This window comes from Oryctolagus cuniculus, chromosome 21, assembly GCF_964237555.1.
Source record: "Oryctolagus cuniculus chromosome 21, mOryCun1.1, whole genome shotgun sequence".
Classification (NCBI taxonomy): Eukaryota; Metazoa; Chordata; class Mammalia; order Lagomorpha; family Leporidae; genus Oryctolagus; species Oryctolagus cuniculus.
The window spans coordinates 8,134,250-8,159,460 of record NC_091452.1 but is presented as its reverse complement, the minus strand read 5'-3'; the positions used below and the strand labels follow the sequence as shown (position 1 = coordinate 8,159,460).

Here is a 25,211-nt window from a genome sequence, read left to right as displayed (position 1 = left end):
CCTTTATCACCGCTGTACAGGATGTTAAAGTCCTGTGAGTACAACATTTTAATGCCCACCATGCAAGGCTGGGAGTCAGGAAATCTGCTGACAGCTTGGTGCAGCAGAGAATGAATGCAAGCTTTGGCTCCCACTCTCACGGGCCTGGAATCAAATCCAGGCTCTCTGATTTACTAGCTATGTGATCTTGCGTCAGTCACATGACAGTCACTTCCATCAGCCCCATATGATAATATCTGCTTCCTAGACCGTTTTTAGGACAAATAGTCATTATTCAATTCTTACAAGGGCCATCTGTGGTTAAGACAACATACAAAGCGCTCTCAGAATATTAAGCAACCACTAAATTTTAGAACAACCAATTGTTTGAATTCAAATGGACATTTAAAAAAACTGGTTTTAGTGCAGACCAATCCTGAGCCACTGATAATTCAAAAGATAAATAAATAATACAAATCATTTTATAATATTTCTACAGCAACAAAATAGTAGTTAGAACTGCCCTGTTACCTAACTACACAAATTCTAAGCAATAAAACAATGTGAAGTCTTGATACACAATTTGACTACTACTATAAATATAAAAAGTTTTTTTTTTTTTTAATTTTAAACTAGTTTGAATTGCACCTACCATGTCTGCAGAAGAACTGAATAACTACTTTGCATTTATCAGATCTGGTGAATATTTTGCACTTTTCTACATTTCTTTCAAGAGAGTTCGGATATCTAAAGATGGGCAGAATTGACTGTAACACAAATACATTAGACAAATTAAACACATATCTAATATCATTGTTAGATTAGTTTTTAAAAACTAACAAGAGTATTGTATTCATAAATGAATAGATTTGTCTTGTATGCTACTAAGCATAGAATAGATGTTATGTCCTGTATAACAAATATTTCTACAGTGCAAGAGAAAACTTGGGCCACTTATATTTACCTTCATTCCCAATTTGCAATTTAAATGCAATGCTGTGCCATTATCATTCATTTTCACTGGAGACCACTGATAATGTTGGAAAAACACAGGTGAGAACAGGACAGAACCATATGATGACTCAGAAGAATTCAGAGTTCTTAGAGCAAGCTGGAAAAGTAAAGTAATAGCTATTTAGGGTAAAATCAACTTTCTTTATATGATAGTTTAATTCAAAACTTTCAATATGTTTAACATCACAGTTAAATACAATCACACACTATGTAACAATGTTTCGCTTTAAAAACAGACCACAACACAAGGGCGGCCCCATGAAATTATATTGTCTAGTGGTGTTGCAGCCATCTCTGTTTGTGAAAGCACTTTCCAGGATATTTATACAATGATGAAGATACACATTCAGAGAAATGCATCCTCATCTTTTGTTTGTTTGTTTGTTTGTTTGTTTTTTTGACAGGCAGAGTGGATAGTGAGAGAGAGACAGAGAGAAAGCTCTTCCTTTTTCCATTGGTTCACCCCCCAATGGCCGCCACGGCTGGCGCGCTATGGCCGGTGCACCACGCTGATCCGATGGCAGGAGCCAGGTGCTTCTCCTGGTCTCCCATGGGGTACAGGGCCCAAGCACTTGGGCCATCCTCCACTGCACTCCCTGGCCATAGCAGAGAGCTGGAATGGAAGAGGAGCAACCGGGACAGAATCTGGCGCCCCGACCGGGACTAGAACCCGGGGTGCCGGCGCTGCTAGGTGAAGGATTAGCCTATTGAGCCGCGGCGCTGGCCCCTCATCATTCTAAGACACATGACTGGCCGGCGCCCTGGTTCAATAGGCTAATCCTCCGCCTGCGGCACCGGCACACCGGGTTCTAGTCTTGGTCAGGGCACCGGATTCTGTCCCGGTTGCCCCTCTTCCAGGCCAGCTCTCTGCTGTAGCCCGGGAGTGCAGTGGAGGATGGCCCAAGTGCTTGGGCCCTGCACCCCATGGGAGACCAGGAGAAGCACCTGGCTCCTGGCTTCAGATCAGCACGATGCGCCCGCCACAGCGCGCCAGCCGTGGCGGCCATTGGAGGGTGAACCAACAGCAAAAGGAAGACCTTTCTCCCTGTCTCTCTCTCACTTTCCACTCTGCCTGTCAAAAAAAAAAAAAAAAAAAAAAGACACATGACTATGTGTTAAAGTAAATGAGATGTTAGCTATAGACTGCACTACATGGTGTGTGGTGCATTTGCATGTGTATACACATAAGTGTACATATTTATATTGAATACGTGTATGTACCAAATCTAAAATCTTGTATCTTGAAATTTTAAAATTCTAAGTGCCTCCAGGGGCCTTAACTTTAATGTGTGAAGCAGCAGACGGCAATACAAAAGGGATTTCAGAGTTTACAGTAAAAGCAATAATTTTTGATTTCCTGGATAACATTCTACCTGGACTGGGATCTTTAATCTCCTCTTGGCTTAATGCATCGTCTTTTACTTAACTTTCTTACTTACACCTTTTTCAGATGGGTCAAGCCACAGGTAGTCACTAATTCGTGATAGAGCTTGGATTGCTTTTCCAAATACTATGGAAAAAAAGAAAAGTGTTGCTTACATTCTTTCTAACAACAACAACAAACACCAAATTATAAGACTATATTAGTAGTCAGAGGACTTGAGATAAAATCATACAGTACAGTGGGATCAACTGAACAATTTGTCCTTATCTGCATGTCAAATTCCCAGAGAGGAAAATACAGGCTTTTGGCATCAAAGACACCACCCATAGATATTACCTATTGGTTATTTGGAACTTGTTGGCAAGGATTCTGTCCAAATTTTGCTGCCTATTTTGCAACACATACTCCCTCTGATCCATGGGCTGTATACACAATAGTAACATTCAGTCTCTCCTTGATTTCCAAAATGCTCAGGATAAGCACAATGATCTCAACTTCCATTTCCTGTCACCTCTTAGCATGCAGACTCAAAATATCAAATTCTTTTGAAACAAATGTAAAGCAGAATGCGTGATTATGAGAGGAGTTCAGGGGCTATGCTGGACTCACATTTGGTCAAATTAAATGGCATAATTGATTTGTAAATAATGCTTTCAATTCCGTTTTACTGCCTCTATCAGAACAATTTCCTGCTAATATGATATATTGTTTATTATAAATATTCAGGGGAAAATTCTTCAGTTGCCTATATTTAGTGACAAATTATTCAATTGATCCAAAAAATGTTTCATAATCTCATGCTACATTGCTTTGTGAAATGTGGTATGGAGTGGGAATCTGACCTAGTAGTTAAGATGCTAGTTGAGAGGCCAGCGCTGTGGCATAGTGGGTAAAGCTGCAGCCTGTAATGCTAGCTTCCATATGGGTGCCAGTTCGAGTCCCAGCTGCTCCACTTCTGATCCAGCTCTGTGCTATGGCCTGGGAAAGCAGTGGAAGATGGCCCAAGTCCTTGGGCCCCTGCACCCATATGGGAGACCCAGAAGAAGCTCCTTGCTCCTGGCTTCAGATCAGCCCATTTGGGGAGTGAACCAGTGGAAGGAAGATCTCTCTCTCTCACTCTCACTCTTCCTCCCTTCCTCTCTGTAACTCTGCCTTTCAAATAAATAAATAAATCTTTAAAAAAAAAAAAAAAAGATGCCAGTTGAGATACCCTTTCCCATATCAGAGTGTCTGGGTTCAACTCCTGGCTCTGGCTCCTGATTTCAGCTTCCTGCTAATGCCAATCCCGGGAGGCAACCGTCATGGTGCAAACAGTTGGATTCCCTCCACCCATGTGGGAGCCTGGACTGAATCCCCAGCTCCTGGCTTCAGTTCCCATTGCAGGCATTTAGGGAGTGGACCAGCAGATGGGAGCTCTCCTCTTTGTCTCTGCCCATAGATAGGTAGGTAGGTAGGTAGGTGGGTGGGTAGGTAGGTAGGTAGATAGATAAAAAGAATAGCCTTGGCAATATGCTAGGCACATAATAGGAGCTCAATAAATTTGCAAAACGAGTGTGTGACATAATTATTTAGCAAAAACTCTTCATTCTTTCCCCCTGCAGTGTTGCATGGAGCTATGGTTGCAAGGCAATTTCCATATTAATGCATTTTAAAACTTGGCTTCAATTAATATGTGTCTCCCAAAAGTACAAATATAGTGCTTAGAGATTATGATTTAAAGTGTTTTTTTAAAAGATTATTTATTTAGGCCGGCACTGTGGCTCAATAGGCTAATCCTCCGCCTGCGGCGCCGGCACACCGGGTTCTAGTCCTGGTCAGGGCACCGGATTCTGTCCCGGTTGCTCCTCTTCCATTCCAGCTCTCTGCTGTGGCCAGGGAGTGCAGTGGAGGATGGCCCAAGTGCTTGGGCCCTGCACCCACAAGGGAGACCAGGAGAAGCACCTGGCTCCTGGCTATGGATCAGCGCGGTGCACCGGCCACAGCGCACAGGCCTCAGCAGCCATTGGGGGGGGAACCAACAGAAAAAGGAAGAGCTTTCTCTCTGTCTCTCTCTCTCACTGTCCACTCTGCCTATCAAAAAATTTAAAAAAAAAAAAGGTTATTTATTTAAAAGACAGAGCTACAGAGAGTGAGAGTGAGAGACAGAGATCTTCCATCCACTGGTTCACTTTAAAAAAAAAAATTATTTATTTATTTACTTGAAAGTCAGAGTTACACAGAGGGAGAAGGAGAGGCAGAGAGAGAGAGAGAGGAGTCTTCCATCCGCTGGTTCACTCCCCAATTGGCTGCAATGGCCAGAGCTTTGCCGATCTGAAGCCAGGAGCCAGGAGCTTCTTCCAGGTCTCCCATGCGGGTGCAAGGGCCCAAAGACTTGGGCCATCTTCCACTGCATTCCCAGGCCATAGCAGAGAGTCGGATCAGAAGTGGAGTAGCCAGGTCTCAAAAGGGCGCCCACATGGGATGCCGGCACTACAGGTGGCAGCCCAACCCACTAATCCACAGCACCGGCCGCTACTGGTTCTTTTTTTTTTTTTTTTTTTTGACAGGCAGAGTGGAGAGTGAGAGAGAGAGAGAGAGAGAGAGAGAGAGAAAGGTCTTCCTTTGCCATTGGTTCACCCTCCAATGGCCGCTGCGGCAGGCGCACTGCAGCCAGCGCACTGCGCTGATCCGATGGCAGGAGCCAGGTGCTTCTCCTGGTCTCCCATGGGGTACAGGGCCCAAGCACTTGGGCCATCCTCCACTGCACTCCCGGGCTACAGCAGAGAGCTGGCCTGGAAGAGGGGCAACCGGGACAGAATCCGTCGCCCTGACCGGGACTAGAATCCGCTGTGCCGGCGCCACTAGGCAGAGGATTAGCCTATTGAGCCGTGGCGCCGGCCCCTACTGGTTCATTTTTAAAATGGCTGCAATGGTCATTGCTGGGCCAGGCCAAAGCCAGGAACCAGAAGCTCCTTCTGGATCTCCCATGTGTGTGGCAGGGGCCCATGGAGTTAGACCATCCTCCCCTCTTTTCCTATGCATATTAGCAGGGAACCAGATTGGAAGTGGAGCCAGGATTCAGACTGGCACCCATGTGGATGTTAGCACTGTGAGAGTGGCTTAACCTTCTGTGCCACAGCACTGGCCCCTTCAGTGTTTTAATAACTTCACAAACAGGAAAAAAAAATCATGAAAGGGAAATAAGGATATACAAGCTCCATGTCTGTTGGATAATCGTATGGTAGATGCCAGACTTTCTCAACACACACACACTTGGGTGCCTTGTCAGAAAGGCTAGGGCTGGATGAAACATTGATCTGATCTGTTACAACATTGTTGATGTGAACAATGGCAAAGAGTTACAATACAAATACAATACAAAAGGACGACCCAATCCAATCCGTGGGAACGTATAAAAAAGGAAAAGTCATCCCAGAACATAAAACCAGCTTACAATGATTAAGAATCACAAGTATGTACACTGAGAAAGGATGATAAAATATTAAACGTTGTAAAAATTAAAGGTATTTTCTCCTTTTGAATCACTTCACTTTTCACCTCTTTTTCCTAAAGCTGTCTAGTGCTGACTTTTCATGCATTGCGTATTTACTGAGCACCTACTCTCTTGCATGTAAACCCAAGGCACTGGGGTATAGCAATGAAAAACTCAGGAATAGGGGTGGGACCTGGCTCTGTGATTACATCAGCGAGGAGTCCCACATTCCGTATCGGAGTGCCTGCGCGCCCCCACCTGGCCGGCTTCTGCGCATGTGCACCCTGGGAGGCAGCAATGAGACGGCTCGAGTACTTGGCTGGGTTCCTGCCGCCCATGAGAGAGACCCAGATTGGGTTCCAGGCTCCCAGCCTCCACCTGGCCCAGCTGCTGTTGCAGGCATTTAGGACTGAACTAGCAGATGGGAGATTCTCTTTCTGCGTCTGTCCCTCTCTCTCTACCTTTCAAATAGATAAAAAGAAATCTTTTTTTTTTTTTTTAAGAAAAAGAGTCCCTGCCCTCGTAGCACTTAGAAACTAAAGAACTAATGATATGTATGGGCGCTTCTTGACAATGCAAGTGCACACCTACTAGGACGGTGCTGGGAGCACAAGCCCCGGAAGGGGGCGCTGTGCTTCCTGCCCTGCTCGGGAACACCGCGCCGTCCCTCCCAGTCCTCACACCCGGAAAGCCGTTGCTTTTCTAACGGCTCCCTGGGGCACCTTCCGATTTCAAAGAGCCATCGGCAACCGTATAACGGCGGCCGCGCATTCCCGTCCGTCACTGCCTTCTTTAAATGCACTGCTGCCACCTTTTCCTTCCACAAACCCCGGAACGGAGGTGCTCGGGTTCCCATTCCACAGATGAGAACGTTGAGCCCGCCAGTGATTTAGCGGCTTGTTTGAGGTCGGGAATTTCAGAAATGGGGGAGGGGAGCTTTTTATGCACAAAACAGGTTCCGTGTCCAGGCATTATGCTCCCTCAACTCCCCTAGAGGCAGCCCGCCTCGTCCCGACTCGATGGGACGACTTCTTCTCACGGGCACCACCACTTAAACACTCATAAATGAAAGACGGGCCGCCATCCTCCCTTCGGAAGCCGGCGGACCCCTGGGCCTGTGCGGCCTGGCTGCGGTCAGGCCTTGTGTCCTCGGCCCTTGCGCACAAAGAGGACGAGTAAGATGACGGTGGAGTCCAAAAAACAAAAACAAAAACCCCGACCCTTGGACTTTCGCTCGTCTACACGGGAATTCAAGAAAGGGCACTCCACCTCTCACCGCACCGCCGCTCATAGCGCACTTCAGCATGGCGGCGCTCGCGAAGCGCGCCTCAGCACCTCGGCGCCCCAGGCCCGCGTGCCCGGATGTAGCCCGCGCTTTCCGCCCCCTGCGCGGTCCCGTCGCTCCACCCCCCCCGCCCCGCCTCCTCGGGTTCGCGAAGCGTGACTGCGCCTGACGGCGGGGAAAGGCCCGCACGGGTCTCCGTACGGCCGTCTCCTCTCGCCCTCGCTTCCCATTGGTTGTGGGCGAAGTGGGCGGGTCTCGGAGGAGCCTGAGGAAGAAGGCGGCGGCGGCTGCGGTGATTGAGCGGAGCCCGGTGACAGGATGGTGAGGACTGCCGCTGCGGCGACCGCGGCCTGGCTGCCGGCCGGGGTGCTGCGTCGTTGGCAGCCGCGCCGAGTCCCAGAGCTAGGGCCAGGGCGCGGGCAGCCCCGGAGGTCTTGTCGGGAGCAGTCCAGGCGCTGGCCTGCCGCAAGGCCCGGGAGGAGGGCTAGCGGAGGAAGCGAGCGAGCGGCCACCTCTGGGTGCGGCCGGCCCTGGCCTCGCACTGCCATCCCGGGGGCCGGAGGGCGTCCGGGGCCGGTCTGTGCCGTCACGAGACGCGCAGGCCCGAGTGCGGGACGGCCCTTGTGCCTGTGCCCGGAGCGCCCCCGCTGCTTTCCCTGCAGGAGGCCCCTCCCGCCGGCCGAGCGCCCGCTTCCCCGCTCCGTGCGGCCGGGAGCGAGCAGCCCTCGCCGCGCGTGGGGGGCTCAGAACCGGCCCCTGCGGCCCTGGGATAGGGCGGGCTGCTCCGAGAGCGCGGGGCTTGGCCCCTAAAATCGCTGTGTGCTCCGAGTGCCTCCGAAGGTCCTGTGAAGTCGAGACTGGGAGAGGGCGCGACGTGGCCCGTTTTCTGGGGGGCAGGGTAGTTTGGGGTGGGGGGCGCCACCTCCTTCGTTCGTCTCGGGCTTCCCCGGCCAGCCGCGGGCCATCGGCTGTCGCCCCCGAGAGCTTCCTGCACGAGGCCTCGCAGCCGAAATCGGTTTCCTCTAGGAAGGCAGCCGTTAGCAGAGCAGCTCCGCGGGTCCTGGTTTTTCCCCGATGGGAGCTCGCCGCGCGGGGACTTGGCTCTCTGATAGGCACCCGTAGCGTTTTTCTGGAATTGCAGCTGCTCTGGGACAGACAGCCCGGTTCGAGAGGTGGATTTCCGACGTGACAGCCAAGGACCTGTGCTGGAAGCGCTTTGGCGTCTCTAAAAGCTTTAGTCCCGCTGTTGGTCTTTTGCTTCTAACAGAGTCTCTTTAAAGTAATTCACTTTATAGTGTTTTGTTTTGTTTCGCTGGAGAGGCGGAGAGACAGAGTGAGAGAGGGAAGGGGCATCTGTCTGCTGGTTCCCTGCCCAGATGCCTGGACAGCCAGAAGCCAGGACCCTGGAACTTAATGCAGGCCTCGCTGCCTTGTGGGTGGCAGAGGCCCCGCCAGCTCTCGTCTCGCAGGGTGCCGGTTAGCGGGAAGCTGGAATCAGAAGCTGAGCCAGGACCGGAACCCAGGCATTGGTGTGGAATTCAGGCGACCGATGTTGACAAAAACATGAGACCCTAAGAATTCGGAAAATGTTAGCTTTTAAGCTATTGCTGAGTGATTTTTCTAAATTATCTTATAAAATCTTAGAAATCTAAACAGTAAGAAACAATGGATGGGAGTCAATCTGGAGAATGATTAGAAAAAAATCGATAAGGCAAATTTATTAAAAAGAATGTGTTTGTGTCATGTTTAAAAATACAACAGAAGTGGTTCTTTTGGTATTGTTTTGAGCACAGCTGATTTTTAACATTTTCTTTCATAACACTCAGAAATCATTAACAATTATTTGCGTATTCATTTGGTATGGGTTTTTGTTCTTTTTTGGTTTGTTTCCTTTTTGTTGCTTCCTTTTAACATTGGTCATGTTTCACCCTTTTTTTTATCCCCCTGTCTGCAATCAACTTCTTCATTCCACTAAGGCTGGGCACAGAGTAAGTTTCTTCTCTTAGCTCCTACTAACAATGGTGGTTGGGTAGCTAATTACTGACTGGGTTGCTCACCCTTTTAAGATCTGTTGAATAGGAAGTAACCAAATTCCCATGCTTCGGGTTGTTTCTTTATTTGAATTTAACAGCACTGTCATTTCCAGGATCTTTTGCTGTCTTAATGGACTCTCTAATCTATGTGCAACCTGATTTGCCAAAGTGTGGAAATTAGGCAAGGACACTCCAAAATACGTCTGTTACATGACAGTATTCCTGTAAGGTGGTCTTATAAGAGTACTTGCTGATCTGAAATGCGATTTCAGTGTGGTCATTCATACAGTCCAATCCTTAGACTGCTGATAGTCTTGGGAACACTTGGGTGTGGTCCACAGTACTTTACAGAATTTAGATCCTCAATTGTTATCAAGTATCATCTCTTACTATGTTCTTTCTGTTTCCTTCAGATTGAACTAAATTCCTTATTAGTCTCAAGCAGTTTCAACCTGTAATAGACATATAACCTTTAATGAGTTTTGAGTTTTTTTTTTACATAAAAGTCTATTTTTGCTCTTTTCTCAAATGCCAGCTACCCACAGTAACTGTATACTTCAATCCATGTCTGAGGGGAGCCCCTCTACAGTGAAGGTTGTCTGTCCCCAGGTTGACTTTTATATGGTGGAAACTTCGCAGTGCTTGTTTTATCAGCCAAGATTTGCATTGAAACAGTACAGGTCACTGAACAATACTAGGAGAACCTTCTCTTTATCAAGAAGAAACTTATTTAACACTTTCTTTGAAAGTGTGCTAATTTTATAACTTTGTGTTACTTCGGTTACCCTGTGTCTTAATAACAGTTCCTTTCCTTTGCAATCATTTTTATTTTTGTTGCAAGATGAATAAAGCTTGTTATAGTAGTCATTTTCATTTCACACATTTTTTTTTTTTTTTTAAGATTTATTATTATCTGAAAGGCAGTTACAGAGAGGTAGAGTCAGAGAGAGAGAGGTCTTCCATCCTCTGGTTCACTCCCCAAATGGCCACAACGGCCAGAGCTGGGCCGATCTAAAGCCAGGAGCCAGGAGCTTCCTCCAGGTCTCCCACATGAGTGCAGGGGCCCAAGCACTTGGGCCATCCTCCACTGCCTTCCCAGGCCATAGCAGAGAACAGAACCGGAAGTGAAGCAGTCAGGACTCAAACCAATGCCTGTACGGGATGCTGGCACTACAGGCCGCGGCTTTACCCACTACGCCTTAGCACCGGCCCCACATTTTGATTTTTGATTGATCTCAATCTCAATTTACAAAGTGTATAGTCACAAAACTTTTGTTTTCTCCTATTAGGTATTTAATGATTTTTGGTTATTAAGGAATAGTCATGCCTATAAAAGTAAAGGGCATGCTCATTTCCGGATGGGTTGTCTGTGTGGAAAAACATCCTTTATGGAGGGAGGTGCATAAACTAAACAAAAACAAATTCAGTTTCTTTTGAAAGACATTTTTGAAAGGTTTTTATTTATTTATTTATTTGAAAGGCAGAGTTATAGAGAGGCCGAGAGAGAGAGGTCTTCCATCCATTGGTTATAACTCCCCAAAAAGGCGCAATGGCCAGAGCTGAGCTGATTCAAAGCCAGGAGCCAGGAGCTTCCTCCAGGTCTCCCATGTGGGCGCAGGGGCCCAAGCACAAGGGCCATGTTCCTCTGCTTTCCCAGGCTATAGCGGGGAGCTGGATCAGAAGTGGAGCAGCCAGGTGCCATTATGGTATGCCGGCACTGAGGTGGAGGCTTTACCTGCTACACTACAGGGCCAACCCCGTGAAAGACTTTTTTTTTTTTTTTGACAGGCAGAGTGGACAGTGAGAGAGAGACAGAGAGAAAGGTCTTCCTTTACCGTTGGTTCACCCTCCAATGGCTGCTGCAGCTGGTGCGCTGCGGCTGGCGCACCGTGCTGATCTGAAGCCAGGAGCCAGGTGTTTCTCCTGGTCTCCCTTGTGGGTGCAGGGCCCAAGCACTTGGGCCATCCTCCACTGCACTCCCTGGCCACAGCAGAGAGCTGGCCTGGAAGAGGGGCAACCGGGACAGAATCCAGCGCCCCGACCAGGACTAGAACCTGGGGTGCCAGCGCCGCAGGCAGAGGATTAGCCTATTGAGCCGCAGCGCCGGCCGAAAGACATATTTTTAAATGACATTTTTGAACAGCTTTCTGTTCATTGGCTAAATTAAATACCGTTTGTCAAATCCTGAAATTGTCAAGTTAAATGTTTACACAATAAGGTTTTTATTTTTTTTAAGATTTATTTTACTTATTTGAAACAGTTACACAGAGAGAGAAGGAGAGGCAGAGAGAGGTCTTCCATCTGCTGGTTCACTCCCTAGTTGGCTGCAATGGCTGGAGCTGTGCCAATCCAAAACCAGGAGCCAGGAGCTTCCTCTGGGTCTCCCACATGGGTGCAGGGGCCCAAGGACTTGGGCCATCTTCCACTGCTTTCCCAGGCCATAGCAGAGAGCCGGATCAGAAGTGGAGCAGCCGGGTCTTGAACCAGCGCCCACATGGGATGCCGTCACTGCAGGTGGCGGCTTTACCCACTATGCCACAACGCTGGCCCCTACACGATGTTTTATTTATTTATTTATTTATTTAGACAGGCAGAGTCAGACAGTGAGAGAGACAGAGAGAAAGGTCTTTCTTTCCATTGGTTTACCCTCAAATGGCAGCTGCAGCCGGCGCACTGTGCCGATGCAAAGCCAGGAGCTAGGTACTCCTCCTGGTCTCCCATGTGGGTGCAGGGCCCAAGGACCTGGGCCATCCTCCACTGCCTTTCCAGGCCACAGCAGAGAGCTGGACTGGAAGAAAAGCAACCAGGACAGGATCAGGCACCCCAACCGGGACTAGAACCTGGGGTGCTGATGCCACAGGTAGAGGATTAGCCAAGTGAGCCACGGCGCCAGCCCAACGTTTTATATTTAAGAATGAATTTTATTTTTGTCATCTGAGTCTATTGCAACTCTAAACCATCTGCTAAATTCATCACTTAATTTAGCTGACCTCTCTTTTGTTTTAATGCTCTAATCACATGAAAGATTGTGAAATTGCTGTTTTTCTAAGTTGTTTACTGAGGGTGATCTAATCCAGTGCTAAAATACAACAGGACTTCTATAATGAAAGTGAAGATATCAAATATCATAATTCAAAAGCACATGTTTACCTATTGAAACTGATGCATAGACTGTTTTTATATGCCTATAATGTTTAGCTAATAGTTTGAGGTAACAAAAATGATATATTTTGGCAACTATTCCTCCAAGTAATTGTCATCTTAATAGACATAAATTAGAGAATTAACTTTTCTTTTTCATTATACTTATAGCAATTCCTTTTCATGATAATCCTGGAATTATAGGTTTTACACTATAACTGCATATGAGCATTCAGAAATATGATTATCAGTCTTCAGATATGCCAATTTCCATAGAGCTAGTAGTGTAGTTTTCATTTGTGATTTTTAAAGGTGCACTGTAATTTGTACATCTTTAAGTGAATCACTTTACAATGATTTGTTTTTATTCTTGGTAAATTTTCTGATTGTGTGCAACTGTTTATGATAAAATGAGATTGGTTTAGAACAGAGTGCCTTTATATGTGTGTGTAAATTCTCATGGTAGGTACTGTCTGAATAACTTCTCTGTTGGATTCTGGATCTCAGATAAGTTTTAATTTCAAAAGGCAGTCATGGGAGGAGAATGTCTTGCTTAGACGTCATGTTTAATACATACTTTATCTCGCCTTGACACTTTAAAGTTGGTGTTGGTGCTAGGAGATCTGCACATCCCACACCGGTGCAACAGTTTGCCAGCTAAATTCAAAAAACTCCTGGTGCCAGGAAAGATCCAGCATATTCTCTGCACTGGGAACCTTTGCACCAAAGAAAGCTATGATTACCTCAAGACCCTGGCTGGCGACGTCCACATCGTGAGAGGGGACTTCGACGAGGTGACATGTTTCCCTCCCCTCCCCTTCCCAAGTATTTTCCTCCTTAAAATATTCATTTGTTTATTACAAAGTCAGAGTTACACACAGAGAGAGGTCTTCCATCTGCTGGTTCACTCCCAATTAGCTACAACAGCCAGAGCTGTGCCGATCCAAAACCAGGAGCCAGGAGCTTCCTCCCACGTGGGTGCAGGGGCCCAAGGACTTGGGCCGTCTTCCACTGCTTTCCCAGGCCATAGCAGAGAGCTGGATCGGAAGTGGAGCAGCCAGGACTTGAACCCGAAACCATATGGGATGCTGGCACTGCAGATGGCGGCGCTTTACCTGCTACACCTCAGCACCGGCCCCAGGATTGATTGATTTATTAGAAAGGCAGAGTTTACAGAGGAAAAGGGAGAGACAGAGGTCTTCCTTCCTGGTATAGTCCTCAAATGGCTGCAGCGGCCAGGGCTGTGCTGATCTGAAACCAGGAGTTAGCAGCTTCTTCTGGGTCTCCCACTTGGGCCGTCCTCTGCTGCTTTTCCAAGAGCATTAGCAGGGAGCTGGTTTGGAAGTGGAACAGCTGGGACTCGAACTGGTACCCATATGGGATGCAGTGCTGTAGGCCAGGGCTTTAACCTACTGTGCCACAGCACTGGCCTCTCACAAACTTCTTAGTAATTAGAATATATGTCTGTTTTGTTGGAAACTTTCAGGGTTTCTGTTATGTTAAAGACAGTTTGGCAACAGTTAAAACTTATTGTTTCTATTTTGCTAAATTTACAAATCCTGGAGGCTATTAGGGTTTAGATCTTAGCTCAGTGATTTACTAGTACGTAACTTTGGGCAAATTATTGTAAACACTTTTTTTTCAGTTACCTCATCCATACAGTTGAGATTATAACTGTTAAAACCTAGGATGTAATTTGGATACATCCTAATTTGTGGGCCTTGGGTCTTGGGTAGAGGGAAATCACAAGTTAAGGGAAATATTTCAGGGGTACAGAATGTCTGGGCTGTGAAATAATTTGGCCTGGCGCTGCCAAGGCAGCTGCAGGCAAGACTCAAAATTAAATACATCTATAGCAGGCTAATTGTTAAGTTGATAATTTTGTGTGGCCTGCAACTGATGTTATACACATCCAAATGGCCCTTGGCAGAAAAAAGGTTTCCCATCCCTCCTTTAGAGCATGCTCAGAGAAACCCACATTTCATAGAAATAACTAAAGGAGTTTTATGATGGGGCTGGCATTGTGGCAGGGGGATTAAACACAGCTTGGGACATGCCGACATCTCCTATCAGAGTGCTGGTCTGAGTCTCAGCTACTCTGCTCCCCAACCAACTTCCTGCTAATGTGCCTGGGAAGGCAGTGGAAGATGGCACAAGCACCTGGGCCTGCCATTCGTGCGGGAGATCCACGTGGAGCTCCTGGCTTTGGCCTAGGGAGACCTGACTGTTGCAGCCATCTGGGGAGTGAACCAAACAGTGAATGGAAGATGTTTGTCTCTCTCTCTCCCCCTCTCTATCTGTTGCTCTGCATTTCACATATGTAAATCTTTTGTAAGGGGGAGCAGTTGTATGATAAATTCCAGTTTACCTTGAATAAGTTTTGTTTTAAGCATAGTTCCAGTCTTAAAAACTGAGGAGAAACCAAGTATTTACAAATGGGTCTGTTGTGGGGCTTGGTATTAAAATACCATATGAGATTGGATACTTAAGCAGGTGGTCTCTTTATAAAATCACTGTATCTAAAGTGTTTTCTTTTGTCTGTTTTAGAATCTGAATTATCCAGAACAGAAAGTTGTGACTGTTGGACAGTTCAAAATTGGTTTGATCCATGGACATCAGGTTATTCCGTGGGGAGACATGGCCAGCTTGGCTCTGTTGCAGCGGCAGTTTGATGTGGACATTCTTATCTCAGGACACACACACAAATTTGAAGCATTTGAGCATGAAAATAAATTCTATATTAACCCAGGTTCTGCCACTGGGGCATATAATGCCTTGGAAACGTAAGTAGTACACAGTTTGGGAATTTGGAAGCTTTAGGAACATTGATTGCATGTGTGACATTGTCGAAAAGAAAAATATAGCCAGTTAAATAATTCTGACCTTTTTTGGTAATTATTTTAATGTGTAACAGTTTGATTTCTCCTTGAATCCAAATTATTTTAAATTGAAATGTGTAATGCTGCTTTTTAGTACAAAACACTAATATTATTTATTTTTACTTCCAGAAACATTATTCCTTCATTTGTATTGATGGATATCCAGGCTTCTACAGTGGTCACTTATGTGTATCAACTAATTGGAGATGACGTGAAAGTAGAACGAATTGAATACAAAAAATCCTAAAGTCAGGCCTGTTCTGATGATTTTTCTTTTTTTTCATTGCCTTGTTTAAATCAAGTAATTAAACACTTAAAAGCCACACAATTGTATGACTTTTATAATATTTTGCAGTGAAATATAACATTGTCTTCTCTGTTAATATGTAATTGCTCTAAGTTTCTTGTAAACTATAAGAATATATTTAGTTTACAATATATGATTTCTATGATAACAGTGTCCACCACACAGTAAATGGTCCTATGTAAAGAAAAATTACCCTTGTAAAATCTTAAAAGTTGATACTTGGAAACTTATTACAAAAGTAGTGCATGAAAAGAAAAAATGTAGACTTCCCTGTATACATTTTTCTCTTCCTTAGTAATAAATGTTTACCTTTCATTCTTTCTTGATAATCTGTGTTTAATTGTTAAAAAAAATAAAAATGACCAAATGAAACTAGATATAGATATTAAAATAAAGAGGTAGATAGATAGATGAAATGACCTTTCAGAGTTCTCTGAACATTGTGTCAGATTGTTGGACTTCAAAATGTAATATACCGGCCAGCACCGTGGCTCAATAGGCTAATCCTCCGCCTTGCGGTGCCGGCACACCAGGTTCTAGTCCCAGTCGGGGCGCCAGATTCTGTCCTGGTTGCCCCTCTTCCAGGCCAGCTCTCTGCTGTGGCCTGGGAGTGCAGTGGAGGATGGCCCAAGTGCTTGGGCCCTGCACCCACATGGGAGACCAGGAGAAGCACCTGGCTCCTGGCTTTGGATCAGCGCGGTGCAGCGGCCATTGGAGGGTGAACCAACAGCAAAGGAAGACCTTTCTCTCTGTCTCTCTCACTGTCCACTCTGCCTGTCAAAAAAAAAAAAAAAAGTAATATACCATATATTGATGTACTAAATCAGCAGTGATTCTTCAAATTTGCCCCTCCTATTTTTTTTTTTTTTTTTTTAAGATTTATTTGAAGGGCAGAGAGAAAGAGGTCTTCCATCACTGGTTCACTTCCCACATGGCCACAATGGCTGCAGCTGGGCCATTCTGATGCCAGGGGCTTCTTCCAGATCTCCCAGGTGGGTGCAGGGGCCCAAGGACTTGGGCCATCTTCCACTGCTTTCCTAGGCCATAGCAGAGTGCTAGAGTGGAAGTAGAGAAGCTGGGACTTGAACAGCACCCATATTGGATGCCATTGCTGCAGGCCAGGGCTTTAACCCATTGCGCCACAGTGCCAGCCCCCAAGACAATTTTTTAAAAAGAGATTTTATTTATTTAGAAGGCAAAGCCATAGAAAGCGAGAGACAGACAAAGAGAGATCTTCTTCTGCTGGAAGATCCCAAAATGGCCACAATAACCTAGTCTGGACAGGCCAAAGCTTGGAGGCTGAAACTCTATCCTGGTCTTCCACATGGGTGGCTGGGACCCAAGTGTACTTGGATCATCACCCTTGCCTTCCCTGGCACAGTAGTAGGAAGCTGAATCTGTAGCCAGGACTCAAGCAGCACTCCATATGGGATGTCAGCATCATAAGCTGTGGCTTGAACCAGCTTTTAATAAAACAACTTAGATTAGCAGGGAAGCACCTGGAGAAAATATGATAATTAAGAATCCTTTCGTTAATGCAATGTATTCCACTTAGTCTAGTTTGAGAGTCCAGGTGTGTGTTTGGCAAGTTTCATAAGATAGGGCAAATCATATTTCTTAAAAGATTTATTTTATTTGAAAGGCAGAGTTGGGGCCGGTGTAGTGTAGCGGGTAAAGCCGCTGCCTGCAGTGCTGGCATCCTATATGATTGCCAGTTTGAGTCTCTGCTGCTCCAGTTCCAATCCAGCTCTCTGCTATGGCCTGGAAAAGCTGTAGAAAATAACCCAAGTCCTTGGACCCCTGCACCCATGTGGGAGACCCAGAAAAAACTGGTTCCTGCCTTCAGGTCAGCCTAGCTCCAGCCATTGTGGCCAACTGGTGAGTGAACCAGTGGATGGAAGACTGCTCTCTCTCTCTGCCTCTCCTCCTCTCTTTGTGTAACTCTGACTTTCAAATACATAAAATAAATCTTTTTTTTAAAAAAAGGCAGAATTACAGAGAGAGGAGAGACAGGAAGAGATCTTCCATCTACTCGTTCACTCCCTAAATGGCCACAAAAGCTGAAGCTGGGCCAGTCCAAAGCCAGGAAATTCCTCCAGGTCTCCCACGTGGTTGCAGGGGCCCAAGCACCCTGGCCATCCTCTGCTGCCCCCACAGGCACACTTACAGGGAGCTGCATAGGCAGTGAACAGCCAGGAATCGAACCAGAATTCACATGAGATGCTGGTAATACAGCAGTTGCCTAACCTGCTACATCACAGCATTGGCCCCTCTATTTACGTTTTCAAGTTATATTTAAGTAGCAAATATTTACTGAGCGCCTACTTTGTAGGTCAGGTGTTACCTATATCAGCTGCTATCCTGTATCTGAGTATTTTAGAATTTTCCTTACCACAATCAAGAAAATACTTGTGGGATATTCTAATGTTTTACTACTTTAAGATTTAACTGTAAACAGAGAAAACGAATTATATAATGTGTTTGTCAGACTTAGAGAAAATAATTCAATTTTAAGTGACAAGAAATTTAATTATATCTAGCTAGAAATACAAGCATATACTATACATATTTAATTACAGAAATATCATTGGCACGTAGAACTGTATCAGACCAATTACACTGTTGTACAAGTTTGTGAACAAATGAATCGCTTAATGGTTGAATAACAATACTATCCTAACTGTTGAGAGGACACAATTCACAACCCCTTCCTGACCTTTGGCACAGAATCTGAGTGTCAGTTGGTGTTTGAATTCAGTACCCAGCACAAGGCTGTCAGGTCAGCATCAGATGCTCTCCCTGTTCTTCGATTGACATTGATTGCATACATTTATTTAGCAAGTCTTCCTCCTTTCTTTCTTCATTCAGGTAGAATTCAGAATCATTTGAAGAAACTGAAAGAAATAAGAGTTTATATTGTCTGTTTTGAAAATAAAGTTCTATGTATGACTTTCAAAATTACTTAGTTTATTAAAAAGCCTTTAGCAAAAAACGGCAATTTTCAAAAATTTTGGTCATCTCCTCCTTCCCCCAAATCCTTACTCTTTAAGATACCCAGTATTCTAGCCAAGTTACTATATTGCAAAGTCTATTACTAAGCCCCGCAGTCTTGGTTGAAGGGAAGTTAAAGTCAGTTATATCTTCAGAATATTTTCCTTTAGTTCCTTCTCATCATCACAAGGACTTTCCCCCTTTTCTTTCTAGAACCACTTACCTCCCCCCTGCCCTTTCCCCCATTTCTTGGATAGACATAGTATATTTATAGCAGAACTGACATAACAATGGGATATTGATTCAGAAAGCCTAATTTCCTATACCCACCTCCCTACCCACCGTGGTAGTTTCTAGAAAATTATTTAGCTTCCACTTAATCATTTTCTGAGGAATACTTCTGGTCATTTGATCTTTCTTCCTGTTTTGACTTTTTCATTTTGCAATATTTGTAGTAGAAGGAAGGATCGTTTTGCTGATATTTCCCAAGTCTGGATTTGTCTGATTTGCATCTGCAAAATTTTGATGATATCACCTGCTTGGCTTGCTACCACTGTCTCACTGAGGATCAGACAGTGGTATAAGTGGTACAGCCCGCTGTAAACTGCTAGATGCTATATAAAATATGTTGTCCATCTAGAAATGGCAGTGATTCAAAAGAAGTGCTGTCACTTGAAAAAGTCACGTTTGTGGCTCTCAGTTCTAACAAAGTCATTCTCTATTAAGTCTCTGGCCTTGATATCATAAATATCTTCACGGTGAACAATGTGTTCTTTTAAATGAAAGCATAAGATATATTTCATGTTTCTTATTTGGAGAGAACAGTAAAAGCAAATCACATTCTAAATTTTTTTTTTCTTTCATTTTATTTGAAAGGCACAGAGAGAATTCTTCCATCCACTCCCCAGATGCCCCTAATAGCCAGGGCTGGGCGAGGCCACAGCCAGGAGCCCAGATCTCCATCCAGGTCTCAGTACTTGAGCTGTCACCCGCTGCCTCCCAGAGTGCACGTTAGTGAGAAGCTAGAGTTAGAAGCAGAGCTAGAATCTGAACCCAAGCGCTCCAATATAGGATGCAGGCATCCCAAGCAGTGTCATAACCACTGTGCCCAGTACCCACCTCATGTTCTAGATTCTTTAATATCTTCATAATAGAAATGAAACCATGTTCGGTTTAATATTTTTAAGTATAACATCTCCAAAAATCTATCTTTCTAAAGTTCTACATTTACCTGGTTGCATGAATAGTCTGCTTGGTCTTCTAAAAATCTTCAGTGACTTACATCTTGTCTTAGATGCATATCCAGTTTTTAGCCTGTAAGAAAGGTAAGTATCTTAATTGGAGCCAGCACAGTAAACAGCTACCTTATGCACATGGAAGACTATCCAAATTCTTTTGTCAGATGCCAGCATCACCAAAGATACTCTTTCAGCCCCCACATCCTATGATTTATTTACTTTGAATTGCAAAGCTGTGCGGCCAGTGCTGTGGTGCAGTAGGTTAATCCTCTGCCTGTGGCACCGGCATCCCATATGGGTGCCGGTTCTAGTCCTAGCTGCTTCTCTCCCAATCTAGCTCTCTGCCATGGCCTGGGAGAGCAGTGGAAGATGGCCCAAGCTCTTGGGCCTCTGCATCTGCTTGGGAGACCTGGAAGAAGCTCCAGGCTCCTGATTTCGGATCTGCTCAGCTCTGGCCATTGCAACCATTTGGAAAGTGAACCAGCAGATAGAAGACCTCTCTGTCTCTCCCTCTCATTGTCTGTAATTTTACCAAATAAAATAAAATCTTTAAAAAAAATGCAAAGCTGTGATAACGAAATCTGAATTAAGCCTCCTTAGTCTTTTCTTCCTTTTCCTTTTTCTATAGTATTTCCCTGTGCAGAAGCAACCTCACACTTCTTTAGAAGTGTTTGCATTATTTTGAACTTGAGTTGGAAATCATTTTGAAAAGAACAGTCTGTATTTCTAGCCAATCAAGACCTTTTTTCAGTTCCACAAAATATGTTCTAAGTGGCATATCCCAGTCAGCTCAGTAAAGTAAGATAACATCCTCTTACGCAGTCTTTGTCCTACCTATTCTTAATTTAGCAAAGTGAACATATTAGGTAACAACTTTTAATTTCACTTAGCTGTCCTTCAAATAAAATTGAGTACATCTTCCCCCTTCAAAGAGTAAGGAATAGACCCACCCTTCTTTGTTTCTCACTGGTCGCCATAAGGAATGCTGTATGATCATTTCAGGCGTGGCTGCAGTTGCAATGCTGGACTCCTCTCTGTCCACCTGGTGCCGCCAAGTAGTGCAGGGCTGATGCAGCTTCCGTGAGCAGCCAGAGCTGAGGCGGTTCTTGTGCGGAGTGAGGACACCTGTCACGCAAACCACCTGTTAGAAGACTCGCGTGAGAACTGGGGAGAAGCCAACTGGGGGTGCACCTGCCTGGCTTTGGCGAGCTGCGCTGAATCACGTGCACATACTGCCTCTTCATTAGCGTCCTCAGATAGTTGGCATTATAGATCTTGGCAATGCTGCACAGAGAGCGTTTCTGGCCTATGGTGAGGTCTGGGTGCTAAAAGACAGAGTAAGAGTGTAGATCGTCTGGACTGGACTGTAGACCAGAGGTCGGCAGTATTCCTAGTCTGAAAGGATGAGCCTTCACTGGAGTTGCATCATCTATATTTAAGCAAATTCAACTATGTTAGCTTAGCTGGTGTGTGTGTGTGTGTGTGTGTGTGTGTGTGACTATTTACGCCTTGTAAGTCTGCTTGCAATTCCAGCCAAGTGATTCAAAGGCCCTGTGAGGTTTGAGAAAGTGAATCTCAGTTCTGTCAGCAAGTCTCAGTTCTCAGGTGCTTCTTGAGGTCTAACAGTACCTGAAAGCAACACGGTTACTCCGTCTCAAAAAAAAAAGTAACAGTCTTCACTAGTCACAGAATAACAACTGCTGGACATACTGAAGGGACAGTAGGGTTGGTCTCTAAATATTTTGAGATTTTCATTGCACTTAATGATTTTAGAAGTTAATGCTTGGGCCGGCACTGTGGCATAGTGGGTAAAAGTGCTGCCTGCACTGCTGGCATCTGATATGGGTGCCGGTTCGAGTCCCAGCTGTTCCACTTATGATCCACTCTCTGCTATGGCCTGGTAGAGCAGTAGATGGCCCAAGTGCTTGGGCCCCTGCACCCACATGGGGGACCCGGAAGAAGCTCCTGGCTCCTGGCTTCGGATCCACTTAGCTCTGGCCCTTGTGAACCAGCGGAAGGAAGAGCTCTCTCTGTCCCTCTCTCTCTAACTATACCTCTCAATAAATCAATCTTTAAAAAAAAAGTTAATGCTCACTTAATATGCAAGGCTGCACTTAAATACATACACACACACACACACACACACACAGAGGATTTACTTTCCTGAATTGGTAATGCAGAAAAAAAGTCAAAATGGTAGTCAGAAGGATTGACAGGTGTGCATAAATCTTCAGTAACACCAATCTGTTTTGCTCTGGAGATAATTTTTGTAGCACCTAAAATTGTTAATGAGGGCTACATGTCAGCATTTATAAAATCCGTATTGCCACTTTCTTCACTTACTCTAATGTTGTAGTTCTTGAATAAAATCTTTATGAGGTTGAGTTTCCTAGTATGAAGTTTTTCTTGAGTGAATATCTTTGTGGTTGGGGCATTAAGTGTCCTGAGTGAAGGACGAAGCCCTGAAAGAACTCTTAGGGAATCTGTGATCCGAACATTCAGTCATGAATGTGTCCTCCAGACACTGACTGCTGGACAGCCTCCTGGCCTGTCATCTGCAGTGCCTCACCATCTAGGTGGCTTATCTTCAAGAAAAGCTCTGAATACAAAGAATGCTGTATTTGAATAGTTCCCTGTTGGCATACCTTTAGAATGGATGTGTCTGTCATCAATTTAGGGATGTGAATTGTTTGAATTTGAGGCGTTTTCCATAACCCTTGTATCTTGGCTATGTGAGAGTTCACTTTGTGTCCACCTTTGGTTTTATCTGTGGGCCAAGGACATAATCATACGAATTTCAGAGACAAAGATCAGCTCACAAATTTATTAAGATCTAAGTACTGGAGCCAGCGTGTGGTGTAGCAGGTAAAACTGCCGCCTGAAGTACCAGCATTCCATATGGGCCCCAGTTTGAGTCCCAGCTGCTCCACTTCTGATCCAGCTCTCTGCTGTGACCTGTGATAACAGTGAAGGATGGCCCAAGTCCTTGGGCCCCTGCACCCAGGTGGGAGACCCAGAGAAGCTCTGGCTTCAAATCAGCGCAGCTCCAAAATACAAATTGCATATTTAGACTCGGGCCCCTCCCTAACATCATTACCTATATGCAAATATTCCAAAATCTGAAATTCTTCTGATCTTAAGCTTTTCAATTAAGAGATATTCAACCTGTATTTATTTATATATTTTCAGATATGGGAGTGTGCCTTTTTTCCCCTATGAAATTATAAGGACTATATATTTTTCTAAAGTAAAGCTAAGTGAACCCAAGTTTGCATATCATTAAATGTAAATGAACACATAAAAACTAACTTACTGTATTGAATACAGATAGGTATGTAATGAGTGAATTCTACCTCCCCTCCCCACAACAAGGTCACTAGCAAGAGGCCTTCAGGGACTTGTTTGTGTCCCTTCACTCCAGCAGAGAAGAGGGGAGTGTTTTTGAGAACTCAGTCATTCAAGTGAGAGGAAAATGTCAGCGCTGAGAAGTATTTATGGTGTTGGGAACTGCTCAGTGAAGTTTTCACCTTCAGTCTGAGCTGATTCAGCCATGAACACAGCACTTGTAGAATTCATTGCTAACTTTAAAATGCCTGCTTGAGCTCATTACCTGAAGAGGAAGAACCCACTAGATTGTTCTTTGAAACTCAGAGACTAAGAGCTACTGGGGATGCCAACAGTTTATTTTTAAAACTCCATTGTGTGGCTCACTAGGCTAATCCTCCACCTGTGGCGCTGGCACCCTGGGTACTAGTCCTGGTCGGGGCGCTGGATTCTGTCCCGGTTGCCCCTCTTCCAGGCCAGCTCTCTGCTGTGGCCAGGGAGTGCAGTGGAGGATGGCCCAGGTGCTTGGGCCCTGCACCCACATGGGAGACCAGGAGGAAGCACCTGGCTCCTGGCTTCGGATTGGCACAGCACCAGCCATAGCAGCCATTAGGGGAGTGAACCAACGGAAGGAAGACTTTTCTCTCTGTTTCTCTCTCTCACTTACTGCCTGTCAAACAAACAAACAAACAAAAAACTCCATTTTGTAGGTACTTATAGGCAAATTGGCTTCTTTGAAACATGCTATTTCTAGGTATTATCTGTTTTCTATGCACTACTCACCGGTACCTTTGGAATTTTGGTGGTAAGAATGTCCAACTGATCTGTTAAAAAAGAGAAATACATGATAATTGACAAACTTCTTAAGCACTAAGAACATACTTCAAACGGTAACTATTGCATATGCGTTTTATTTTTCATGTATGTCTTGCAGATCACCTGCAATTCTGCTTAAATCCTGATGGCTGCGAGTTTTCTCGCAGTGTGTTATCTGAGCTTTTCACCATACTAGAAAGGATGTATTCCAGTCTGTCTGTATGTATTTATTTATTCTAGGCCAGATTTGGTCTTACCTTTATAGCTTCCCAATCTAATGCCTACAGCGAGCTCAATAAAACTGGTTCGGGCTCCTGCGTTATTAATCCATGGTATTTTCTTACTCTATTTTAAATAAAATAACTGGGGTTTTGAAGGCAGCCCTTTGAACAGTGATTAAGGGATGCGGGAACGGATACCTTGGCCTGTAATGTTGTAATTTGGTACAGTTTTTTTCCTTTTTTTCAAATTAAGACCGAATGCCCTCCATCCCGCCTGCTACCGCGTGTTCCCAGATCTGATCCCTGCCAAGGGCCGTGGCCCCCGCCGTTAACAGCCCCTCAGCCAACCTCAGACACAGGGCCCCGCGCGGCCCGGGGGCGCCGCCCGCCCTCCGCCTCTGGGCGACCCCCGGGGGCCGACGCCAAAGCGTCCCCGGCGGGGCCCGAAAACTCCACGCAGTCCTCGCACTCGGCTCCGAGCGTCCCCCCCCCCCCGGCCACGGCCGCCGCCCGCCCCCGCCCTCCCGGGCGCTCACGACCCCGGGCTGGGCGCCGTCCCCCCAGCCCCTCCGGGCCCCCGGCCTCACCCGCCGCCGCCGCCGCCGCCCTCGGTCCCGGCCACCGCGGGCGGCTCGGCCGAAGAGTCGGCCCCCGGCCCCCGGCCCGGCATCTCCCCGGCGCCCGGACGGCGAGCTGCGTGCGGGAGAAGCGGGCCCTGCCCCTGCCCCCTCTGCACGCGTGCGTCAGGCGGGAGGTGTCGGGGCGACACCTCGGGAAGCTGGGAGGGCTAGGAGACCCACGACCCCGGATCTGCGGGAGTGCGTTACTTGGTGGCGAGTCTGTGCTTTCGCATCTTTTTGTGCAAGGGACGCGTCACGGGAACGAAACGCACACGCTCCCCTGAACACGAGGTGCCTTCCACCTCAGGGTTCCAGACCCTCAGCACATTTGCAAAGCTTGGGTGGCACCGTCCGAGCCCAACGCCAATGCGCAAACCAAGAATCAGGGATGCTGAGCGTTTGCCGTTATCCTTTGTCTCCCTGGCAACCAGGCTCCGGCGGCTACCCAACCGCGGGTTTCCGCCAGCCGCTTCTGCGCACGCGCAAGACCTCCTCCTTCACTCTCTC

The 25,211-nt window shown here is 45.9% G+C and overlaps 3 protein-coding genes across 17 annotated transcripts in view; 1 reads left to right on the top strand and 2 right to left on the bottom strand.

The window, feature by feature from the left end:
- RAD9B (RAD9 checkpoint clamp component B) overlaps positions 1 to 7,274 on the bottom strand; it is a 77,279-nt gene extending 70,005 nt beyond the window's left edge. For 4 of the 9 annotated variants that reach the window (XR_007911963.2, XM_051826768.2, XM_002719765.5 and 1 more), the window contains exons 1-4: positions 7,119 to 7,274; positions 2,433 to 2,503; positions 944 to 1,090; positions 632 to 746 (exon numbers count right to left, since the gene is read on the bottom strand). Coding sequence is in view for 7 of the 9 variants with exons in the window: in XM_051826768.2 (XP_051682728.2) it covers positions 632 to 746; positions 944 to 1,090; positions 2,433 to 2,503; positions 7,119 to 7,155 (370 nt within the window). In the remaining 2 variants the exon portion in view is untranslated. Of the gene's footprint in view, positions 1 to 631; positions 747 to 943; positions 1,091 to 2,366; positions 4,883 to 7,069 lie in introns of those variants that run through there. The other 5 variants (XM_070066187.1, XM_051826770.2, XM_051826769.2 and 2 more) reach the window with 5 other exon arrangements.
- Positions 7,275 to 7,281: 7 nt separating this feature from the next.
- VPS29 (VPS29 retromer complex component) lies at positions 7,282 to 15,809 on the top strand. Of its 2 annotated transcripts, none has more exons than XM_008272223.4 (4): positions 7,282 to 7,455; positions 12,911 to 13,102; positions 14,856 to 15,091; positions 15,317 to 15,809. In XM_008272223.4, the coding sequence occupies exons 1-4, from the start codon at positions 7,453 to 7,455 to the stop codon at positions 15,432 to 15,434; spliced, it is 549 nt and encodes a 182-aa protein (XP_008270445.1). In that variant the 5' UTR covers positions 7,282 to 7,452; the 3' UTR covers positions 15,435 to 15,809. The 2 variants fall into 2 exon arrangements, with proteins under 2 accessions (XP_008270445.1, XP_051682746.1); XM_051826786.2 differs by lacking the exon at positions 7,282 to 7,455 and adding an exon at positions 8,451 to 9,122.
- FAM216A (family with sequence similarity 216 member A) lies at positions 15,317 to 25,155 on the bottom strand. 6 transcript variants are annotated; one of them, XM_008272215.4, is made up of 7 exons: positions 24,672 to 24,825; positions 23,831 to 23,871; positions 22,369 to 22,490; positions 20,919 to 21,048; positions 20,674 to 20,848; positions 19,717 to 19,799; positions 15,317 to 18,388 (listed from the first exon to the last, which is right to left on the bottom strand). In XM_008272215.4, exons 1-7 carry the CDS (start codon positions 24,752 to 24,754, stop codon positions 18,270 to 18,272), a joined length of 753 nt encoding a protein of 250 aa, XP_008270437.2. In that variant the 5' UTR covers positions 24,755 to 24,825; the 3' UTR covers positions 15,317 to 18,269. The 6 variants fall into 6 exon arrangements, with proteins under 6 accessions (XP_008270437.2, XP_008270438.2, XP_069922290.1 ...); XM_008272216.4 differs by having other exon boundaries at positions 23,837 to 23,871; XM_070066189.1 differs by having other exon boundaries at positions 23,837 to 23,872; positions 24,676 to 24,825.
- Between the last annotated feature and the right edge of the window lie 56 nt (positions 25,156 to 25,211).

What these genes read in the sequence shown, in the direction of transcription:
- FAM216A (XM_008272215.4), bottom strand. Translation starts at nt 24,754, where the DNA reads ATGCCGGGCCGGGGGCCGGGGGCCGACTCTTCGGCCGAGCCGCCCGCG. An exon ending in CCAGTGAGAAACAAAGAAGG is followed by an intron (nt 19,800 to 20,673) that starts GTGGGTCTATTC and finishes CCTTTCTTACAG; the next exon opens with GCTAAAAACTGGATATGCAT. An exon ending in CAGACTATTCATGCAACCAG is followed by an intron (nt 18,389 to 19,716) that starts GTAAATGTAGAA and finishes TATTTCTTTCAG; the next exon opens with TTTCTTCAAATGATTCTGAA.
- VPS29 (XM_051826786.2), top strand. Translation starts at nt 9,054, where the DNA reads ATGTTTCACCCTTTTTTTTATCCCCCTGTCTGCAATCAACTTCTTCAT. An exon ending in CCACTAAGGCTGGGCACAGA is followed by an intron (nt 9,123 to 12,910) that starts GTAAGTTTCTTC and finishes GACACTTTAAAG; the next exon opens with TTGGTGTTGGTGCTAGGAGA. An exon ending in GCATATAATGCCTTGGAAAC is followed by an intron (nt 15,092 to 15,316) that starts GTAAGTAGTACA and finishes TTTTACTTCCAG; the next exon opens with AAACATTATTCCTTCATTTG.